Genomic DNA, 20427 nt, shown 5'->3' with positions numbered 1-20427 from the left:
TTACCATCAAAAACTCGACTGATGTTATATTGTAGAGACAGACACTCCTAGTTTCCATCTCATATTCCTCCTCTGCATTTCTCCTTTTCATGCATTTATTATATCAAACCTATGTAGCAGTAAATACAAAGAACTGGACACATCTGTGTTGTTGTCTGCTCATGTGTTAATACTACTGCCATTATTTTTGAATTACTCATGGGTCTAATTTGCAGGATCTACGTGGTTTATCAGATGTAGTGGAAACGCAAACAGGACTGCACTACAGGGACATTAAAGTTCCAAATTTAGTCCTTGATACTAGTAAAAAAAAGCACCTGGAACTTTTGGTGAAAACAGAGCTTTAGATAGAATTTCAGTGTGTGAGTATGTGTGTTTGTGCAAGATGATTCTATAAAAGTCAGAGCTCAAAATATGATGCAGTATGACTTGCAGTGCATTTAATTCATGTGTTAATCTGCTTATAGACCACACACACCTAAATACCCACTCCATCTCCAAGCTGGGCTTTTAATATCTTCGTCTCTGCAGCGCTGTGGTAAAATTCTTCAAGGTGCCAGACTGTCGCTAAACACTGAAAAAAAAAGTCTGAGCAGATATAAATGTAACATAATTAAATCTGTGATATTAACATTGTATCTTTACATGAATATATCTGTTTTGAAGTTAATCTGCATTTATTTCAAAACACAAGACATTGTGCATATTTTCTTTAACAAGATGTATTTACGTAATCCCAGTCAATCTTCTTAGGTTCACCCACACAACAAACAATGGTTGTTGTTTTTTTCCTCTGTTCCAATATAATTTTGAGGCGGGAGACACCGGGTGTATTTCCCCTTTGTTTTTCCCCATTTGGAATTTTACTTTTAAACAACCACAATATTACTGAATCAGTGAAATCTCCTGGATAAATACACAATATTATGGGTTGATGTTATGGCCACCATTTCTAAATGTTCCAATTTTGTTACTGAGAAATCATGTTTTTCTGTCCATTTGGTACACCGTATTTTGATTATTCTCTTTTTACAGAGAAGCAGCAACTGAGAAATTGAGGTGAAATCTGTAAGTGTTAAACTGTTATGTTTTCTATATAATATGTTTAGTCATTTCAATGCCATTGAAACTATGTTTTGTCTACATTTTTACCAAGCTATGCAGAAATAAGTGTAGATTATTAACTTAGGTGCCTTGGATTCTTGTGGAAATAAACTCAAGAATAAAGGTATGGCGGCCCAATTTCTTATTCCAACATGTAAATGTGTGTACTAAGATTGGTGCTTATAGACATTATCATTAGCTAACACACAATTCAGCACTGCTCCCCCTTCAGTGAAGACTTTCAGGTTTCTGGGAACTACCATTCCTCAAGATCTGTAGTGGGAGACCAACATCAAGTCCATCCTCAGAAACGCTGAGCAGAGGATGTACTTTCTACAGCAACTGAGGAAGTATGGTCTGCCACAGAAACAGTTGGACCAGTTGTACACCTCACTCATCGAATCTGTCCTGTGCACATCCATCACAGTCTAGTTCGGAGCAGCCACAAAACAGGATAGGAACAGACTGCAGCAAACAGGACAGCGGAAAAAAAACACAGTGGTGCTCCCCTTCTTCCTCCAGGACTTCCTCCAGGAGTCATGAAACAGGCAGGAAAATCACTAAAGATACCTTACACCCTTGACACAACCTTTTTCACCTCACATCACAATTTCATTCCTATACATGATGCACATTATTTTTGTTTGCACACATTTGCATTATATGTATATTGTTTGTCTTTTATATAATCTGCACATTCTTTATATATTGTCTACTGTCCATAAATAATATATACATGGTTTGTATATTATATGTATGCTTGAAGGACACTAATGGCTGGAACTGAATTACTAGTCTGTGTTAACATACTTGACCAATACATCTGATTCTGAAATGCTCTATGTGATATTTTGGGTGCATATTCTTGCTTCTTTACTTGGAATAAACATGCAGCTTTAAACACACAGAAGATGGTGGGAACAATTTGATATTATAACATCCATTGTTGGATCTTACTAATCTTACCATACCTCCCTCCCTCCCTCCCTCCCTCCCTCCTTATCGTTTTCCCTTCCTACATTCTTCCTTCCTTTCTTCAGATTGTATTTGACCATCAACAGCCTTTCTTTTTCATTTTGCCATGTTTCTCTCCTCCATCCAACCAGCCACAGTGGTGTTGAATAAATGTACGAATGAAAGGTCTTGAAAATATGAACACTTTCTCACTTCCTTTCTTTCTATCCTTCTTACGTCTCTCCCATCCTAACTTTTTTTTTCCTCCACCACTCTCTAGTGTACTGTTATCAGTATGTGAATGGTCTGTAAAGGGAGAGACAAAACTCCTTGCTGGCTTGCTGGCTGTCCTTGTTGTGATCCACTGGGTCCCCATCTCCTCTGAGAGCTGGTGACCTATGGGGATGCGTCTAGGGATGGATGTTTGAGCGTGTGTGTACTTGAAGATGAACCTCGTCGTGGTGAGGGCCAAAGGTCAAATTGAGGGGGCCCCACGGACTTTATCTCAGTATTCGGTGTGTAAATGCGTGCACGGGTTATGTGTGTTTGCGTGTCTGTTTGAATCTATGTCTGTGAGTGTGAATGAGTGTGATTGTATTTTATCTTTGGAAATGTCCAATCATCTTGTATGAGCCTGCACATGTCTCCTCTTATCTAAGGGCTAACCTGGTACAACAAAAGGGGGTTTTGTCTGAGCGGAGAGACAGAAACACTGGTGATATGAGTGCAGATAAACACAGTCCAGCTCAATGTGATACAAGGCACTGAATCATGTCGAAAACCAGAAACGCATATGGGTAAAGTGTGAAGTGAAAGACGAGAGGAGTAGGAGATTCGTACCAAGAATAAGATGACAAATGAGGAGAGGGCAGGAAAGAAGAAGAGAGAAAAGGACTGGCTCTCTTTCATTCTGTCAAGGGAGCCATTGTGCATGCTCTTAACTTGCCATGGAGAACTGCTCATTAGAACATGCGCTAGGCTGCTGGTGTTCAGCACTCCACCTATCACAGGTCATTTCATGTGAACTGTAAACTATCATTTTAGCCTGTCTGATGCGTGTGTGCATAGGAGACACTAATAATTACTTGCTGAATTTCATTAGTTTCACAGATTTGAACCTGTATAGACACATATGCCAGAACACAATTCACTCGGTTCATCATTATTACCTGTCCTGAGGCTGCAGAACCAATGTCATACAGGAAAATAACTGTAGGTGCACACTGAGATTACACGTATGCTTGAGGTGGTGTATGTCTGCATGTGTGTGAGTGTGTGAGTGAGTGTGTGTTTGTATGAGACAGAAGCGCTGTGTGCATGTGTGATTATTACATTCTTAGTGGGAATAATATTGCAAAATAGATCAGGAAAATGGAGATCAAATTATATCAGCTCATGTCATTTCTGTGTGTTCAGGTTGGTGTTAAAATTCAATCCATACATCTTCTGCCTGCACAATATGCACTGCACATCCTAGTGTGTTTGCACCAGTGTGTGTGTGTGTGTGTGTGTGTGTGTGTGTGTGTGTGTGTGTGTGTGTGTGTGTGTGTGTGTTTGTGTGTGTGTGTGTGTGTGTGGATGTGCTTTTCTAAGTTTGCGTGTGTGGGTGTGTGCACTGCTCTAAGTTTGTGTCTCCACTGCACTGGCTAACTTGTACTGCTCACACCACCCAAGGCGAAAGGGAGATTGACCAGCAATTGTAAAACAGCACACTCGCTGCTAGGGACTTGACTGTAAGGTAGACCTATTTGTGTGATTGCATACACCCACCCACGCATGAAAAAAAAGAACATAGATAAAGAAGACAAACTTTGTATTACATTGGAATTTAACCATATTAAAAGTAAGTTCAAAACGTAACAACATTTTGTTGGCTGCCTTCCCTCTGTATTCTTTTGAGAAGTCATGCCTTAGAGTCTTATTAGTCTGTTGAGGAGAACTGTGATCGAATATCAAATATCATTCAGGGGGAATGTTATATTGTTTGGCATCTGAATTCAAGAAGTACAGCCTTGGTTTCTGCAGAATGAATAGCAACCTTTTTTTTAAGAATATTCTCTCAGTGAAAGTTGCTGTGAATGTAGAAGTAAAATCACTCAGCTAAAACAACTATTGGTGCTGACAAGGTCAAATGAGATCTGAACACACTGCAGCTATGTAAGAGTGTGTGTTTGTCTTTAGGAATGTGTGCATGCCTACTGTAAGGCTGCTCCATTAATTGAGTTTTATTTTCAATTACAATTTTTGGCTGCATTCTGTTTCATGATGATGCTCCGGTTTTGTCTTGTGTTATAAATCCAGCACATAGTGCATCGGAGCAGCTGGACAGTCAAATGTTGAGTGGTGGAAACAGACTTTTTTGGACATCTACAGGCTACTTTGTTTCAGTTTCAATCAGACTTTGGTTTTTGTTATTTCAGACAAAAGGACACATTGCGTAATGATCTCTCTTTTCATCCAGCTGCTCAGCGCCATGTTTTCTCTGTCTGCAGTCTGTTATTGTGCTTGCCATACTTGTAAAAAGCTGATTAGAAACACATACACATGGCAGAGAAATCAGTGTTCTCCAGGGAGTAAAATCTACCTGTGGAAACCAGGTTTGTCTAATCCCATATTCCTATTACAAAAGGTTTCTCGTTCACTGTTAAGAAATCAGCTTTCAGGAAATAACTACTGTCAAACCTCTTGTTTTTTTAAAGTAAGATGATGAATGATGATTTTAGTATTAATCACTCTCCACACAACATGCATCTTAATAACCACCACAATAACATGATCTAAATTATTTTGGTGTAATTTATTTTTATGTATGATTTTTCAGATTATTTAAATAAATAAATAAATAAAGAAATTGATATTATTTATCTATTTTATGTGTTTAAAGCTCAAAGGAATCCACTGTAAAATAAAACAAATAAAGATGTTTTTAAAAAGTTCAATAAATGCATGATTTTGTTGAATAATGGTGATAATAATCGTGGTTATGATTTTTTTCATAATAAAGCAACCCTAGCCTACTCTTCACATTTGTGTGTACATACAAATATATATATATATGGATGAGTCACAACTGAGCAGAGCCTCAAATTTTTTGGATTTACTTAATGCAGACAATTCAAACAATGCCTAAAGAGTAAAGAGTCACACAGAAGTTTACTACATTCATAAAATAAACATATGACTAACAAAAACATTTTAAAGAAGGGAAGATTTTGCAGAAGTACAGTAAGGTATGTACTATATATGGTGTGGGTATGTAGGCCTATATATGTGTGTTTTCTCCACATCAAATTCTATGCACTCTTTCACATAAAATTACAAGCACACACACACATATCCTTGCACCATTATAACCTCTCCGGAGGCTATAGAAACAGAGTCAAAAACTGCAGCCACAGTGGATCGGATACATGCCAGAAAGTCAGAGTGTGAGTTTGTCATTGACACTGTACCTGTGACCAGCTCTCTGATTTCCACATCTGCAGTCTTCCTCAGCAGACGGACCAAGGCAGGGATTCCTCCGCAGTTTTTCAGGGCCACTTTGTTCTCATCGTTGGCCTTGCCATAAACCAGGTTCCTCAGTGCTCCACAGGCGCTGCGGTGAACCTCGCTCATCCTGTGGTCCAGTAGGTCAACCAGCAGCTGGATGCCTCCCTGTCTGCGGATCTAAGGTGAAAAGACACTATATCAATGAACATTGTACTTGTCCTTTACAATTATACTAATAGCTGTGCTTTCACAAAATGGAACTTAAAGGTCCATGTGTAAATCATCATGTGTCATCTAGCGGTGAGGTTGCAGATTGTAACCAACCACTGGCTTTACCCTCACCTTTCTAAGTGTGTTGGAGAAGGTACAGTGGCTGCAGAAGTTGCGAAAAACACGAAAGGCCTTCTCTAGTCCAGTGTTTGTTTTGTCCATTCTGGGCTAGTGTACACATATAGCAGTGCAACATGGCTGCCTTTTCATTATATACTAATCAAAAGGTATTTATAAATGTTTATATTCCATTTCTGCGAAGTTTGGTTCTCTAGATGCCAATAAATTTGACAAACTGCACTTTTAATTACACTGGTGAGGCAAAGAAGAAAGGTGTTACACCGGTTTTGCTTGTAATTTAACAAAACTACTATATTCTACTGAGTCTTCTTACTGCTTTAATATCTATCTCTTATTCTGCACGTCAGTATTTCCTCTGTTTACATGTCTTTATTTCCCTCCCTTTTTATTCTTATATGTAATGTCTGTCTCTTTCTTTTATTGTTGTTTTCTGTTCCTGCATGTTGATAATAATAGGAATATAACCGGCTACTCTGTGCTTACTGTATATATGATGCAATTTGCAACACGTACAAACAAACAAGCCAATCAGTGTAGATTTATAATTACATCCTAATTCTGTGAGAAGACACGGCAGACAGGACTGTTAGCCCAGTAGGTATCACGATGAGGGCACTTTGGTTATACACATAATGCCTTCCCCCACGGTGCAACACATATTGCCTTCTCCCTATGGTAGTGTTTTTTAAACCCTCCCACATTGCTTCTCCACCACAGGGATCTTCAACTGCCTTAGGGGGGCAAAGAGCTTAAAGCAGCCAGAGTTTAGTCCAGTCGACAGGGGTGTAGTACTAATCACCAGAAACAGACTGCTGCGATCACCAGGAGACAAGCAGGAACATGGATAGAGCAACCTGTGCGTGTGTGTGTGTGTGTGTATGTGTGTGTGTGAATGAGAGAGAGAGAGAGAGAGAGAGAGAGAGAGAGATAGAAAGAGAGAGAGAGAGAGAGAGAGATATATATATATATATATAGAGAGAGAGAGAGAGAGAGAGAGAGAGAGAGAGAGAGAGAGAGAGAGAGAGAGAGAGAGAGAGAGAGAGAGAGAGAGTCAGTCAATCTTCAAACTTTCTACTTTTATTTAATCTCAGGAGTACTGCAACAGGAAGAGTTACCCAGCCAGATAACTTGAAAAAACTTTTTCACAGTTAACTATGTAATCAGGCCTCTTGGATTTTTTTTTTATGCATGTTATCCTCCAGACTAGGGACATTAAGTGCTAGAAAACCATTATTAGTATCTGTTTTATGCTGCTGCAGCAGATGGTTGGAGTTTGCCATACAGACAAGTTGGCAAGGACAGAAAAGTACATGGAAGAGACTTCCCAACCCTTTCCTGTGATTATCTGAATGAATGGATGGCAAACTAACCTTGCTCCATTGGCCACACCATTTCTTCAGCCTGATTTGCTGTCCCTGTTATGCCCTCCAGTCCTCACCTCTGTTCCTCTCCTCACCTCCTCCCTCTGCTCCCCTTCCCTTCTCCCAAACTGATCTCTTCTCCTTTCCCGATCTCTGCTCCTCTCCTCTTTTCCTCTTTATGCTTGTGTCACAGTTAATCTGTTATTCCATTAAGGCCATAGTGCTATTACTTTGTATTGCCTCTGAGCTACCTACAAGGCTTGCCAATACCTCAGCGCCTATTCCTCTATTCCATGTAAAGAAGATTAGAAGCGCAGATTGATTTATCTTTGTCTCCTGCTGTTCCGCGGCGGCCACGGCTATTGGTAACCCATAGCGACAGCATTGCCGTGGTAACAGTTAGCAGCGGTGACAGCTGGGATTGTGGGAATCAGAGGTGCTGCCGGTGTAAAAGCTGGCAGCGAATACATGGGTGACACATACATGGGATGGTGGCATGTGTAGCCTAACAAGTGTGCATGAGTCACCACATATGGAACGTCAACACTAATAAGCGGCACAATGTAGACAGTTTGCTGTTTGCACGTGAGTGAAGAGACACAGTAAAGATGTGTCACACCCTTTAACTGTTCATGCATGTACACACTCTGGCAGGCATATGCACATGCAAAAGATTTATTTTTTATCCGACACTTTGCCTCAGGCTAACTGCATTTTAGAGCCTTTCAACCTTTCGGCTAATTGAGTTCCTGGCCCTGGGCTAACATTTCCCTATGGTGCCATTCTAAACTGGGCCAAACATGGTATTAACCTATGGCTACCTAATATTGTTCTGAGGCAGGGACACAGCAGATTTATTGCACCTGTATCAACATTAAGATTCACAGCCAGTGAGAATCTACCATGACAAATCCACTACAGACTTTACTCTGTTGTTTGAAGAGTTGGTGGTCACAGTAGCTTGATGCTGACACACAAATGTTGATGCAGATGTAGACCTATGTTTGAAGTGTATTACTGGCTTTTTGGCACCAGTTTACAGAGAGTTACACGGGAGATTGAAGAGAGCAAAGTGATGCTTAAGTAACTTGTTACAAACCACCCACAAACTCTAAGCACTCCAGACCTTTTAAAACCAAAGAAAACAGATTACAATACAGTTAAACAAGCATAGCGGAGGGTTACCTGGGGGGTAGAAAACCCCTGAGGGGTGGGATTAACAACATTTTTCAGTGAAAAAACAACAACAGTAAAAAAACTTTACTGATAAAGTAAAAAAGTAAAACTACTAACTAAGTAACATAATAAAAGAATAATTGATTGCTTATCACACATGTTCTTTTTAATCTATGTATTTTTTTTCTTTAATTATCTATGGGGAAAAAACAGTGCCATTATAAAAGAACTGTATTGGCCTGATTATGATAAGACAATATTTTTTTGCTGGAAATTTAAAAAAAATTAAGACATTCTTTTTTGCATTATGTGTTGTTTTTAGCCTAATTGTTGGTAGGCTAGCGAGTTTCTTCAAGTATGTTTATAATGTATCTTTTAGATTCAGTCAAAAAAGTGTTCAAGAAGCCAAGCTCAACTACTACTGTAATTCCAACCGCTCATGTGACGTGTTTTACTGGCACAGAAGAAATAAATTACTGACAAGTGAGAACGAGTCAAAAGCACCTCCCAATGTCGACTTCAGAAACACACCGGGGACCAAATCCTCTGTCAAGCAGCCAGGAATGGTCTGTCTCACAGATGAAGAGGAGCTCAAAAATGCTATCTGCCAAAGAAAATAATTTAGACTGCTTCCAAGAGCAAGGAAGGAGAGTATGTGAATACAGTATATATAACTGATACAAAAGCTAAATGACTGTGGGGTTTACGTTCAGCTTTAATGGAAATATTTTATACTGTACATCAAGGTTGTGTATTCCAATCAACACAGTTGAATTTTTCTCTGTGTGAATACTTCAGCTACAACATCCCTACTCCAACCACATGGCACCTGTAGTGAGGCACCTCAGCATTTTGTTGCACAACTGACGTAATTGACATTGGGAGTTCAATTTTACAGTGATTGCAGGGGAAAATTGTACATATGCAGTATGCACTGTGTAAGAAAGGAGAAAAGCATGCAGTATGATTGCAGTATTTGCTATGGATCATTGGCTGCGTCTTTCTCATCTTTCATGCTGATGTCTGTTGAACAGATCGTCACAGCTTGCAGATTTCACTGTATGAAAATATGAAAGCTGATTTTAACCATACTGACTTAACCTTATCGGGTACAATAAACTGTAAAGAAGAGGAATATGCCTTCATTATAATAGCAATTGAATTTAAGTCTCCAGCTCCTGAAATACCCTTGTATTTAAATTGTACTGTATAATCAAGTCTCGTAGTAAAAAATGAAAATTATTAAAAAAGGTGGGAGGGGGAGAAATTAAAGTAATTGATACCAAAATAAAGTGGGAGAGACAGAATTTATGGGGGTGTGAAATAACAAAATGGATATGTGTAAGAAAGAGAGAGAGGGGAGAGGGAGAGAAATGACAGAGAGTCAGGGGGCGCGTTCTTCTCCCTTCAACCGGTCTGTTGGATAAATGGATATCGACAAGGCTGCTACCCAAAATGAATTACTGATGTGGCTCTACTTTAATCTGACACAGTGTGTGTGCTTGTGTGTTGGTGTACATAATTGGGATGCATGAGCTGACATGTCAATGTGCAGTATATGTACTGTACTGCCCATGTGTAGTATAGGTAACTGCTTTCACGTGTGCCTCCACGTATGTGTGTGTGTGAGAGCAGCTATAAATGATGCTGAAGATGAATTTGCCAAGCTGTCTCTGTGGTCAACTGTAATCTGAGCTGAGGCCAGACCTCCATCTGCCCTGCCACACACACACACACACACACACACACACACACACACACACACACACACACACACACACACACACACACACACACACACACACACACACACACACACACACACACACACACACACACACACACAATAATTAGGCACAAAATGTGGACGCTTGCACATATGCGATCCTGACTGAACATTACCATAATCTCACACATAGACTAACCTAAATAAAATTAACTCATCCAATCACATGTACTCCCATATACCCAAATGCACAGACTGTGATTAAACAGGTAAATACACACATGTACACACAGTCACACATGCTCTCACACACACACATCTGCCACCCAGGGACAAATTGCTGCGTTAATCATCCCCTCTCCATGCTTCCAAAAACAGACTGCATTCTTGGCATCTGATTCATGATAACAGACAGCAATATTCTCTTGTTTTCAGTTTCTTTTTCCCTTCTCTCCCTTTCCTTTTCTTTCTTTCTTCTTTTCTCCCTCTCTCTCATTTGCCTCAGTTACAGTCTCCCTCCCTCCCTTGCCCCTGTAGAGTATCTCTTTAGCGGCGAATAGCAGCCATGTTGTGGCTGTATTTAGCTGCTCAGTGTGTCCCCTGCCATCTGTGTCTGTCTTTAGATCAGTGCTTATAACAAATAGTTGCCATCTACATTCATAAAGCACAATAAATGAGATGGCCAATTCCAACAGATAAAACAGATACACACATACAAGCTGTGTTAAGTCTTCAACTGAAAACTGCCCTTTGTGCCAATTTAACATTCAAGTGCTCGGTTAAAAATAACATTCTTGTTTCATTACATTATACAAAAACAAAACAAAAAACACATTCAACATTTGACAAAGGCTTTTACTGGTCTGTTACTGTCACTTTATGAAAAATAATAAGACACTTGAAGAGGTGTACAGTTTCTTTGAGACCAGCTAAGAAGGCTATAAGCATTCCTCTAAGCAGCTCTAATATCACAGGAAATCAGAAGCTCATAGCTTATTTCTTAAAGATATTCATCTTGGAGAAAGAAAATCTTGAAGTGACTAGAGGGAGCATACGTGCTGCAGGACAAAACGGATATGTGATTTCCAGTCCCATAACCAGGCACAGATGATCTGTTTGTCCTTTAACAATGAAATTATTTGTATGGTCTGCCATGTTTTGGCAAAACAAACAAACAAAAAAAAGAATACATTGTCACTTTAATATATAATCCTCTATGACATCTGCTTTGTTATGAATCCCTGCGTAATAAAGCTGTCATGTTATATTCAACTACTGCTATCCACAGTTATTTTTAAAATAGGCTAACAAGTTTCACACACTCACCGGAGTCACTAAGCACTGGTTTTATAATATGTGGCATGTGGAAATTAACAATAACTAGCAGGCTGTGACATCACCATGGTTATCTGAGTCAACCATACAGTCATACATTCAAATATAAAACCATCACAGATCATGAGGATTAAAAATATAATCTCCATTTAATGTGAAATATTACAATGACAAATGCTGGCTATATTACTTGTTTGCCGAATCTCTCAAATAAACCTGATTATCAACGGATGGAGGATATAATAGACTTGCCCAATGATGTATGGTAAATAGCCTATTTAGTGTTACTGACAGCGAGGGCCAACCTGGAGAAGTAGATGGTGGATGGTGGTGGATGGGGGATGGTGGATAAGCACAAATAATTATTACTGAATAATCAAAGAACTTTGATCTGGCATGGACTGTGCGATGTTGGGCTGTTCCAGATGAAAGATGACCAACATGAAAGAAATATCTTTGTTCATGGTTCCAAAACAGTGGTCCATTTCATACTGTGAGACGGCCAAAGAGGTAAAACGAGCAAAATTAAATGCTGGCAATACCAACACATAAGAAGATCTTGTTGAGTTGTGGCAGCAGAAGCCTTGTTTGTATGATATCACCTCCAGCAATTATCAAGGACCTTGCTGAGCTTCACTGTTTACCACTAAAGCAGATAAATGACACCCGCTGATGACGTTTTTCTTGACTTGATGACTTGTGTTGTAACCTATGTTTTAGTAGGTGTGATCATCTTACAGTCTATATACATAAAATTTGATGCCGTACCCACATTTACTGGATCCATGTTGCACTGTGTGGCTAGCAATAAACATATAAGATTGTTGAAATGTCTATGCGCACCATTAACAGATGCATCCAAAAAGCAGAGGTCACTGAATGGGTCTACCAACAATCTGACTTTATTGACACCACTCTGAATTAATAAAACATAATTTATTTGCTGCTGGTAGCAGGATAATCAAATGTCAAATTTTATTTTATTTTTTATAAAATATGAATAACATATTTAACCAACTTAAAATCCCTATATATGTTTTCTGTAGTCTTGGTAACAGAAAGTCAGCAATAGCAACATTTACTTTTCAACTCTGGAACTTGTTGAAAAGAAAAAAGCTCTGTCACAACCTTGAAGATCTACCGAGATACTTAAGAAGTACACTGAACAACAGGGGCATTGTATTACATTTAGAACACAAATTGTGGGAAACATCAATAGAAACAAAACTAAGTACCATTCATAGACTCAGACTTACTGAAGGCTATAAAGTGTTTATTCTATTTTGAATAATTATTTTAAAATGTGTTTGAATGAAGTTAAAGGACTACTGCCAGAGATATAAGAAGGATGTGACAAAAAAGACATTCTGCTAATGCTATAAAAGATGCTGTTGAGTTTTAAAACGCAAGTATTGTTTTCACTTTCAAATGTGACAAGAACAACATCATTACCAAACTCTGTGAGGAGTAGAACTGTTATATTGAAGAAAATAAAGCATAAACACTTTTAGTAACAGTTAGGAGGACATGGGTTCATTGTTCTCTTCCATGAGTAACAGGGCTTTTAGATGAATGATATTCTTATTTATCATAACAAAATAAATTCATTACTCCCACCACAATATAAAAGCACTGCAAAAAAGATTAGTTTCACAATATCTTGCTCCATTCTTACAAAAGCATCTTTAACGGAATTAATATCCCATATCTGGCTTAGTGATCATCTGTTACGTTTGTTTTTCATTAAAAAGTATTTAAGAGATATTGTTGCAGGCACATTTCTTTGTGTGTCTCATTATATTATAATTCATGTGCTGTCTGTTGTCTTTGTATGCACGTGTGCCAGTGTGTGCATGTAATGTGAATGCCTGCTTTTATTTGATGTGAATGTGAAGCGTCAATTTTGGCTATATCAGTTTCAGATTGAATTTGTGTAAATAGTGTTTAGCAGTGCCTTGGGCCTTGGGCCTTGAGTGAGACAGTCAAACAGACTGATGAAGGCAGGCCAAAGCAGCCACTGTCAATACACAGTTGCTATTTTATTATTTTCTCCATTGTTGGACACCTCCATTCAGGCTATAATTACAACCATTACAAAAAAAAAACATGAACACTTAGGTTTCTTTCAGAGCTGCTTGGATGAGGGAGTTTGATGCAGAATGAAGTGTGATGCTTTTGTATGTAAGTGTGATTGCATTTTTTTATTTGTATGTGTGTGTGTGTGTGTGTGTGTGTTTGTCTGTCTGTTTGTGTGGGTGGGAAAGTAACTGTCTACACGTTTGCATGTTTAATTGCCTGCATTTCCTGATAGTTAATTTTCATGTCTCTGTTGTATTTCTTTCCCAATTTGCATATTAAGCTTTTAGGATTGTGTTTTAGTTGTGATTGCATATGTGAGCACGTCATGCTGCTGTGTGTTCCTTTGTGTTTGTGTGTGAATGCGCATTTTAGGAATGTGGCATCACTTTTCAATGAGGCTGCAGAGGCAGCTATTGACCGACTCTACTGAAATTAATTTCATAAAGGAAAAAATCAACAATGCCCTCACCTGCATGTACTGGTAAATTGATTCTGAGAGTAATATCAGGTCTGGAGGGGTGTGTGTTTGTGTGTGTGTTTAGCAGCATTTGAAGAAAGAGAAAGACAGAAGGCTTTCTGTATTTGTGGCTGTGAATATGACATGCCACTGCCATTTTAAAGTGCTGCTAGCCTTATTAAAGGGATTATTAGATAGTTCCAAATGGGCTTCTCTCCAAAATTGCTTTTGAGAGACAAACTTATGACTTTGGGACTAATTGGAAGTTTATTGCCACTACATATACAACTCAATAGAAGGCACAGCTTAGGGATGGAGAATGTGGCAAGCTTTCTCATGCAGAACTGGTTAGTTGATGCACTGCTTCTTGAAATCCAACAGCCTGAGTCGTTTTGACTGTGGCTCATATGAAGGTGATCCCTTGGTTACTTAAATACACTGTTTTATGGCTTTAATCATCTCAATTACAGACATTCCCTTCTCTACACCCTCAATCTTAAACAAATACTCACATAACACTGAAAACACACACATGCACACGTAGATACAAACCTCAGCTTTGATCTTGTTGTCTCCAAAGCAGAGATGCTGTAGGTAGGCTGCAGCATTGGACTGCACCGATGGGAACTGGTGCTGTAACATCTGGATCACCTCTGGCAGCTCCGGATCTCTCCACCCAAACTCTCTGCAGAGAGACAGACGGAGACACTTTGATTCCTTAAGAACTTCAACAAAACATCTCGCCGAAACACAAGAGATTACCTAAAAGAAGTCCAATAAAATCACAGGCAGTCTTCCCAGCTCAACCAGAGCTACACACGTTCACAAACAGTTGAAGTAGTTATACAGTATACACAGAGAAAGACAGACAGATAGATAGATAAAATGAGAGAGTATGAATGAGACAGGTATTTAAATGTCAAAATCGACTTTGTTCCGTTTTCAACCAGAGAGCTCTTACCTTATGCGAGAGAGCTCTACAGGCTAAGCACAACACATCCTCATAATTAAACAACCAAATAGGTCGATTGCACCATGCACTCCAGAATGACCCACAGGAGCTTCCCTAATATGCTGCCTCTAGTAACAGCTCTCCAAAACCGTTACAAATCACTATTAAAAAAATAATTAGTGGATAAAATAATTTAGTTTTATGGTATGGCAGTGCTGTTGTTAAGGTCTGGTTAGGTTTAGACAGGGGGAAAAAAAACCCATTTTATTACGTTGGGTTAATTTTATCACTCAAAATGTGGTGTTACTTCTTCCTTAAAGATAAGCAACCTTTGTCGTCATGGCAACAGTAAAGATCATGACAATTGTAGTTACAGTTTTTTCGAAAATCCAGTCCACCTTTTGCCTTCTTCAGTCATTCTAACTATCTAGCCATCCACCCAACCTGACACCTCAGATTATGGTAATTTGTTACCTACAATAGACGTCATCTGAACTGTGTCTGTCACTCAAATGTAACTGTAGGTCGTTTTTGGCTACTGGAATTATGATCTTTACTGTTGATTTTCTTGGGAGGACTGGCTGGATAAAATAAACAGTGTGACAGAGATGATACAAATCACACACTGAAGGCCCAATTTGCCAAAACATTATTATATTGAATGGTAGTGAAGCTAACCTGTCAACTCTCTATAGCCAGATGACTCAACTTATAGTGAGTTTTTAAGTATGGCAGTGATAGTGAACATGGCAGACAAAGACACAAGTGCCACTCTAAGGACATCCAAAGACAAAATATAAACAGGTTGCAGTTTTGTCTGCGTACTTGGACTGATTTGATTTTAAGTGAGATGAAAAATGCAGAAGAAAAAGACTACAGCTATGAATGTTTATAATCAAAGTGGTTCGCAAAAATGAGGATTTTAGGGATTACGACCTTGAATGACAAGAGCTTATTTTTCCACTTGGTATGTCTGTTTGAGGCCATCTTATCTCTATGAACAGATACGTGCATATGAATGCAGAATCTGTAGGCAAGGGACAACTTTCCAATGATTTCTGCAGGAACATCCTTTGGTTGCATGCAGGTAAAAAATCTGTGTGGGGAATAAAAGAGGCAAAACACATTGGCCAAAATGTCATCTGAACTTAAAACACCCACACAAACTATCAGTGTTTGTTTGGTTTTTAACTGTTGTTTGAGTGTGAACTGGCTACTTTTAAAACAAACCGGTCATAGGTGTTGTCTCTCCAACTCCATTCTTGCATGTCAAGTTGCTAATCGGACTGTAAACAATGACTGGCGCATGGATGAGAAAGTCTTGGCCTGGATATCCGTTATCCAGATATCAGCTGGCTACACCAGAACCCCTAAAATATTGGCTGTTTACCCCAAAGGCTGAATCATCGTCAGACAATAGCTGATGGGTTCCGAGATTGGAGGCCATATGAATTGACTTGATGTAATGGAACACTGCAATCAAGTTAATAGAAAAAGTACGAGTATAACCATGAACTCAAACAGGCCCTGAAATTGTTTTGAAGGAGTACAAAATTAGAAGAATTGCACAACAAAGCATTACTGCTGCCTGCATGCTGTCTGCAGTGTGAGTGGTGTGAGTTATGTTCAATACTTTCACCATTAGGAGTTTACACTCCTCTGAGCACACTGGACAAAGTGAAATAAATGTTTTGTCCCTTGGTAATACCCAGGAAATGGTCTCCTTTATTGTATTATCCCCTGCTGATAATTGTTTTGCCATGGTCCCCAAATGAGGAAATTATGAGTGTGCGAGAAAGTGTGGGCGACTGTGTGTGTGTGTGTGTGTGCGCGTGCACATGCACACGTGTGCTTCTCCACAATCTACTGTAATGTTTTCTCCAATAACCACTCTGTAAACTGTTTCTCTGTGACTCCCCTCCTCTCACTGCCTTTTCCTCTCTCTATTTCTCAATGCTTTCAGAAAAAACGGTCAACTCTCAGTGCGATCTGAAGTAAACCTACTGTATGTTGAAATTTTGCAACTCCCATCGACTGGTATTTGAGGATTGATTTTGTTGTTTCTGCCGTCATGCTCATTGTTCTGTGCCAAAATGCGGCTCACTGTAAACCCCATCAAGTTATCATGACAAACGTTGATTTATTTTGCCTCCTAGCTCAGCAGCCCCAAACATGAAAATGTGGTAAATATTGACCTGCTCGGGGAGTTAAAATTGATGGGGTAGAGGATGTATATGCCTGATGTTTTTTGCACCAGAAAAAGAAGCCTCGACACTGTGCTCTCATCTCTGTTGGATCAAGAGAATGTGGTCTATGAAACATCTGTGAAAAGCAGAGCATTCATGGGGAGTAAACATGGCTCTCAAAGATAAAGCAAGCTCCAGCGTGGACGGCTCTTTATCTGCCGAATGATAAGTGTTCATTCAGCCAGAAAGCAGGACTCAAGGAGGGAGGTAAAGGAGAGATAGAGAGACAGAGGAAGAGGGAGGGATTCCCAAGGCATTTAGGGGATTTAGGAGGAGAGACCCTCAAACAACGCTCCTTAAATCACACAGCCAGATACCATCAGGGCAGTTTGTTTGTTTATGTGTATGTGTATGTGTGTGTGTGTGAGGCGAGATTAAGATAGGATCATGATGTGTGTTTTTGTGGACACAATTGCCTCTCTGCCTGTTTGCCTCTGTGTGAGTTTATGTCCGTCAGACTCTGTGTGTGTGTTTGTGTGTGTGTGTGTGTGTGTGTGTGTGTGTGCACGCACTTGCAAGTGTATTCATATCCATCTGTGTCTATACTTGAGTGTATGTATCCGATGATGTGTTGATGTGTTGATGTGCATGGCTGTGTGTGTTTTGTGTGTGTGTGTCATCCATCCCCTGCAGCCTCCCAGCTCTGTCAGTGTAGTTAATAGAAAGCAGAGTGATCTGCTGATAAGATAAGCATCATGGCTCGCCATTAATTAAAAACCCCTGATATGGAGAGAGACAGAGTGAGAAGAACAGAGCATGGGAGAGAAAGAGTGAGACAGAGTGAAACACAAAGAGAGAATGAGAATGAGGAAGGGGAGTTAAGGGAAAAACCAGAGCATCTGAAGGCACCTGTACATGGGTACAGCAGGGAAGAGGAAGCTGGTAGCAGACAAAAAAAAAAAAAAAGGGATAGAGAAAGAAGAAACAGGTCTCAGAAGAGATGCCAGTCATGTCAACACAGGTGCTAATGAGAGCTACAGCCCTGGTAGACGCATTGCCAGGCGACAGGCCAGTGACGTCAAACAGCGGGATGCAAACAGAGAGAAATATAACCTGCGTAAGGGGGAAATGATCAAAGAGGTAGCACCAATAAAACTGCAGGGTTCAAGATAAATACCCACACAGCTTTTGAGGAATCTGCAACACAATATGTTGCTGCTTTGTGCCACATTCTTTATATTTTATCATTTTATGCCTACCGCGGTAATAAATTCTACAGAAAATAATTTGTTGACTTGCAGTTTGTTTTTTTACCTGAGATACATGTTCTGGTGGTCAGAATGAGAATAAATTAGGTGGCACATTTGCCGCACAGTTCCCTATTCCTGGTTAGGAGGGTTACTTTGCAATTTCTTCAGGCATGCGGAGGCGTGATGCAGCGAAACACTTTCAATGGAAACACTAGATATGGCAGGACAGCAGTCTGACACACTGAGAATAAAGGCAGGTGGTGAGGGGGTTGGAGAGGGAAGGAGCAGAGACAGAGTGATATAACTGGGACAGAGAAAAAGACTGCTGTGTGATGGTAGGGCTTTGATGCAGACACACACACACACACACACACACACACACACACACACACACACACACACACACACACACACACACACACACACACACACACACACACACACACACACACACACACACACACACACACACAGAGAAGATGGGTGGGGTAGGGAGGCAAAAAGTGATAGAAGAGTACAATACATAAAAACGCAAGGATTATCAAAGGACTTCTTTCTTTTCAGCAAACGTCTCTTCATCTCTCTCTTTTTCATGTCCAGGTCTAACTGGGGACTGCCCACATTTTGAAATTGTAACCTGACCACTGATGGACAGTACGCACACCTGGATGCATGAACACACTCAGCATCATCTAACTCCAGCATCAGCTCACATGACACACACACACACACACACACACACACACACACACACACACACACACACACACACACACACACACACACACTAGTGATGCTTATTGCTGTGAATAAGTTAAGTTCCTCTGCCTGGTGGAGGAAGGTGGGGGTGGGGAGACGTGAGTGACAGCGATACATCTTCCTATTGTTGCATCATTCATTGTCATGTTCCCCGTATCCCTGAACTCATACGGACAAAACGGCAGAGGCAAAGTGTGGATGCATGATTTATGTATCTCAGTGTGTCATAAATAAAGACAAGCCAAAAAAAAAGAAAGAAAAATGAGTGTCACTGGGTTATGAAGTTCAGTGTCTCATGTTCAGGAAAGAGTCAAACTGACTGCCCAGAAAAGCAAAGGCATCTGAGTAAAATTGCCTTGGACATTGTCACTACTACTACATTTTATATGTATAAGAATATTTATACGATACCTGTCACCACACATACAGTACATTAGAGGAATACTATAGCAATATAAACCGGTTGATGTCTCTGTCCTGCTTTGCATGGAACTAAAGATTAACCTAGAGAAAAGAGTCAGTTAACTACTTGCATTTTATATTTGTTGTTTTAAGGTTAAAAGAAGTGTTAACTTAAAGAAGTGTCCATTCCATGAAGTGCCCTTGAGCAACGGCGTCCGAACAGTCTCTCTACTACAGCGGACCCTGACCTTTATCTTATCTGATTCACTGCCTTCACAACCTCGCATGTTGCATCGTACACACAATTTCAAAAACCCAAAGGCACATGATTTGGGTCTCCTAGCCCAAATCACATTCATCAGCAGGGCCCACAATGCATCTGGAGTGACAGCTCCACACAGGAAGCCTGTCCCGCTGGCCTTAATCTGATTGGACAAGGCCTGTCATGTCTGTTAACTGATTGGAGGGTCAGGAATGGAGGGACTGGCAGTATGCATACCAAAGCAGATGCTAATTAGGACCTGAACATCAATCTTCATCACTGAGTTAGGATGGAGGGGGGCTGAGAAAGATTGTGTGGGAGGAAGAGAGTGAGACTGACTGGGAGAATAGAGGAGGAAAAAAAAATGGGATGAACAGCAGAAAGAGAGAAAATGCAATTTAGGTAATTTACTGCCTTGGTGATCAAATTTCTCCCGTTACTCTAGAGAAGCCGAAAAGGTTTGACTTTGACAGAGGAGCAAATGGCGCACTTTTCAAACATTGGCTATTAAATCATTTGAGCAGTGCACAGTCGACTTATTCCTTTCATTGTTTCACATCTTTAACCACATCTTGCAACAACTA

The 20427-nt window shown here is 39.9% G+C and overlaps 1 protein-coding gene across 1 annotated transcript in view; it reads right to left on the bottom strand.

Annotated features, from left to right (window-relative positions):
* Positions 1 to 20427, bottom strand: part of ctnnd2a (catenin (cadherin-associated protein), delta 2a) — a 218703-nt gene that overhangs the window by 63962 nt on the left and 134314 nt on the right. Inside the window, exons 12-13 of the mRNA XM_062441201.1 lie at positions 14585 to 14717; positions 5511 to 5724 (exon numbers count right to left, since the gene is read on the bottom strand). Coding sequence (XP_062297185.1) covers positions 5511 to 5724; positions 14585 to 14717 — 347 coding nt within the window. The remainder of the gene's footprint in view (positions 1 to 5510; positions 5725 to 14584; positions 14718 to 20427) is intronic.

The sequence above is a fragment of the Scomber scombrus genome, chromosome 20 (assembly GCF_963691925.1).
Source record: "Scomber scombrus chromosome 20, fScoSco1.1, whole genome shotgun sequence".
Classification (NCBI taxonomy): Eukaryota; Metazoa; Chordata; class Actinopteri; order Scombriformes; family Scombridae; genus Scomber; species Scomber scombrus.
The sequence above is the reverse complement of the archived record's forward strand: the minus strand, read 5'-3'. Positions and strand labels throughout refer to the sequence as shown.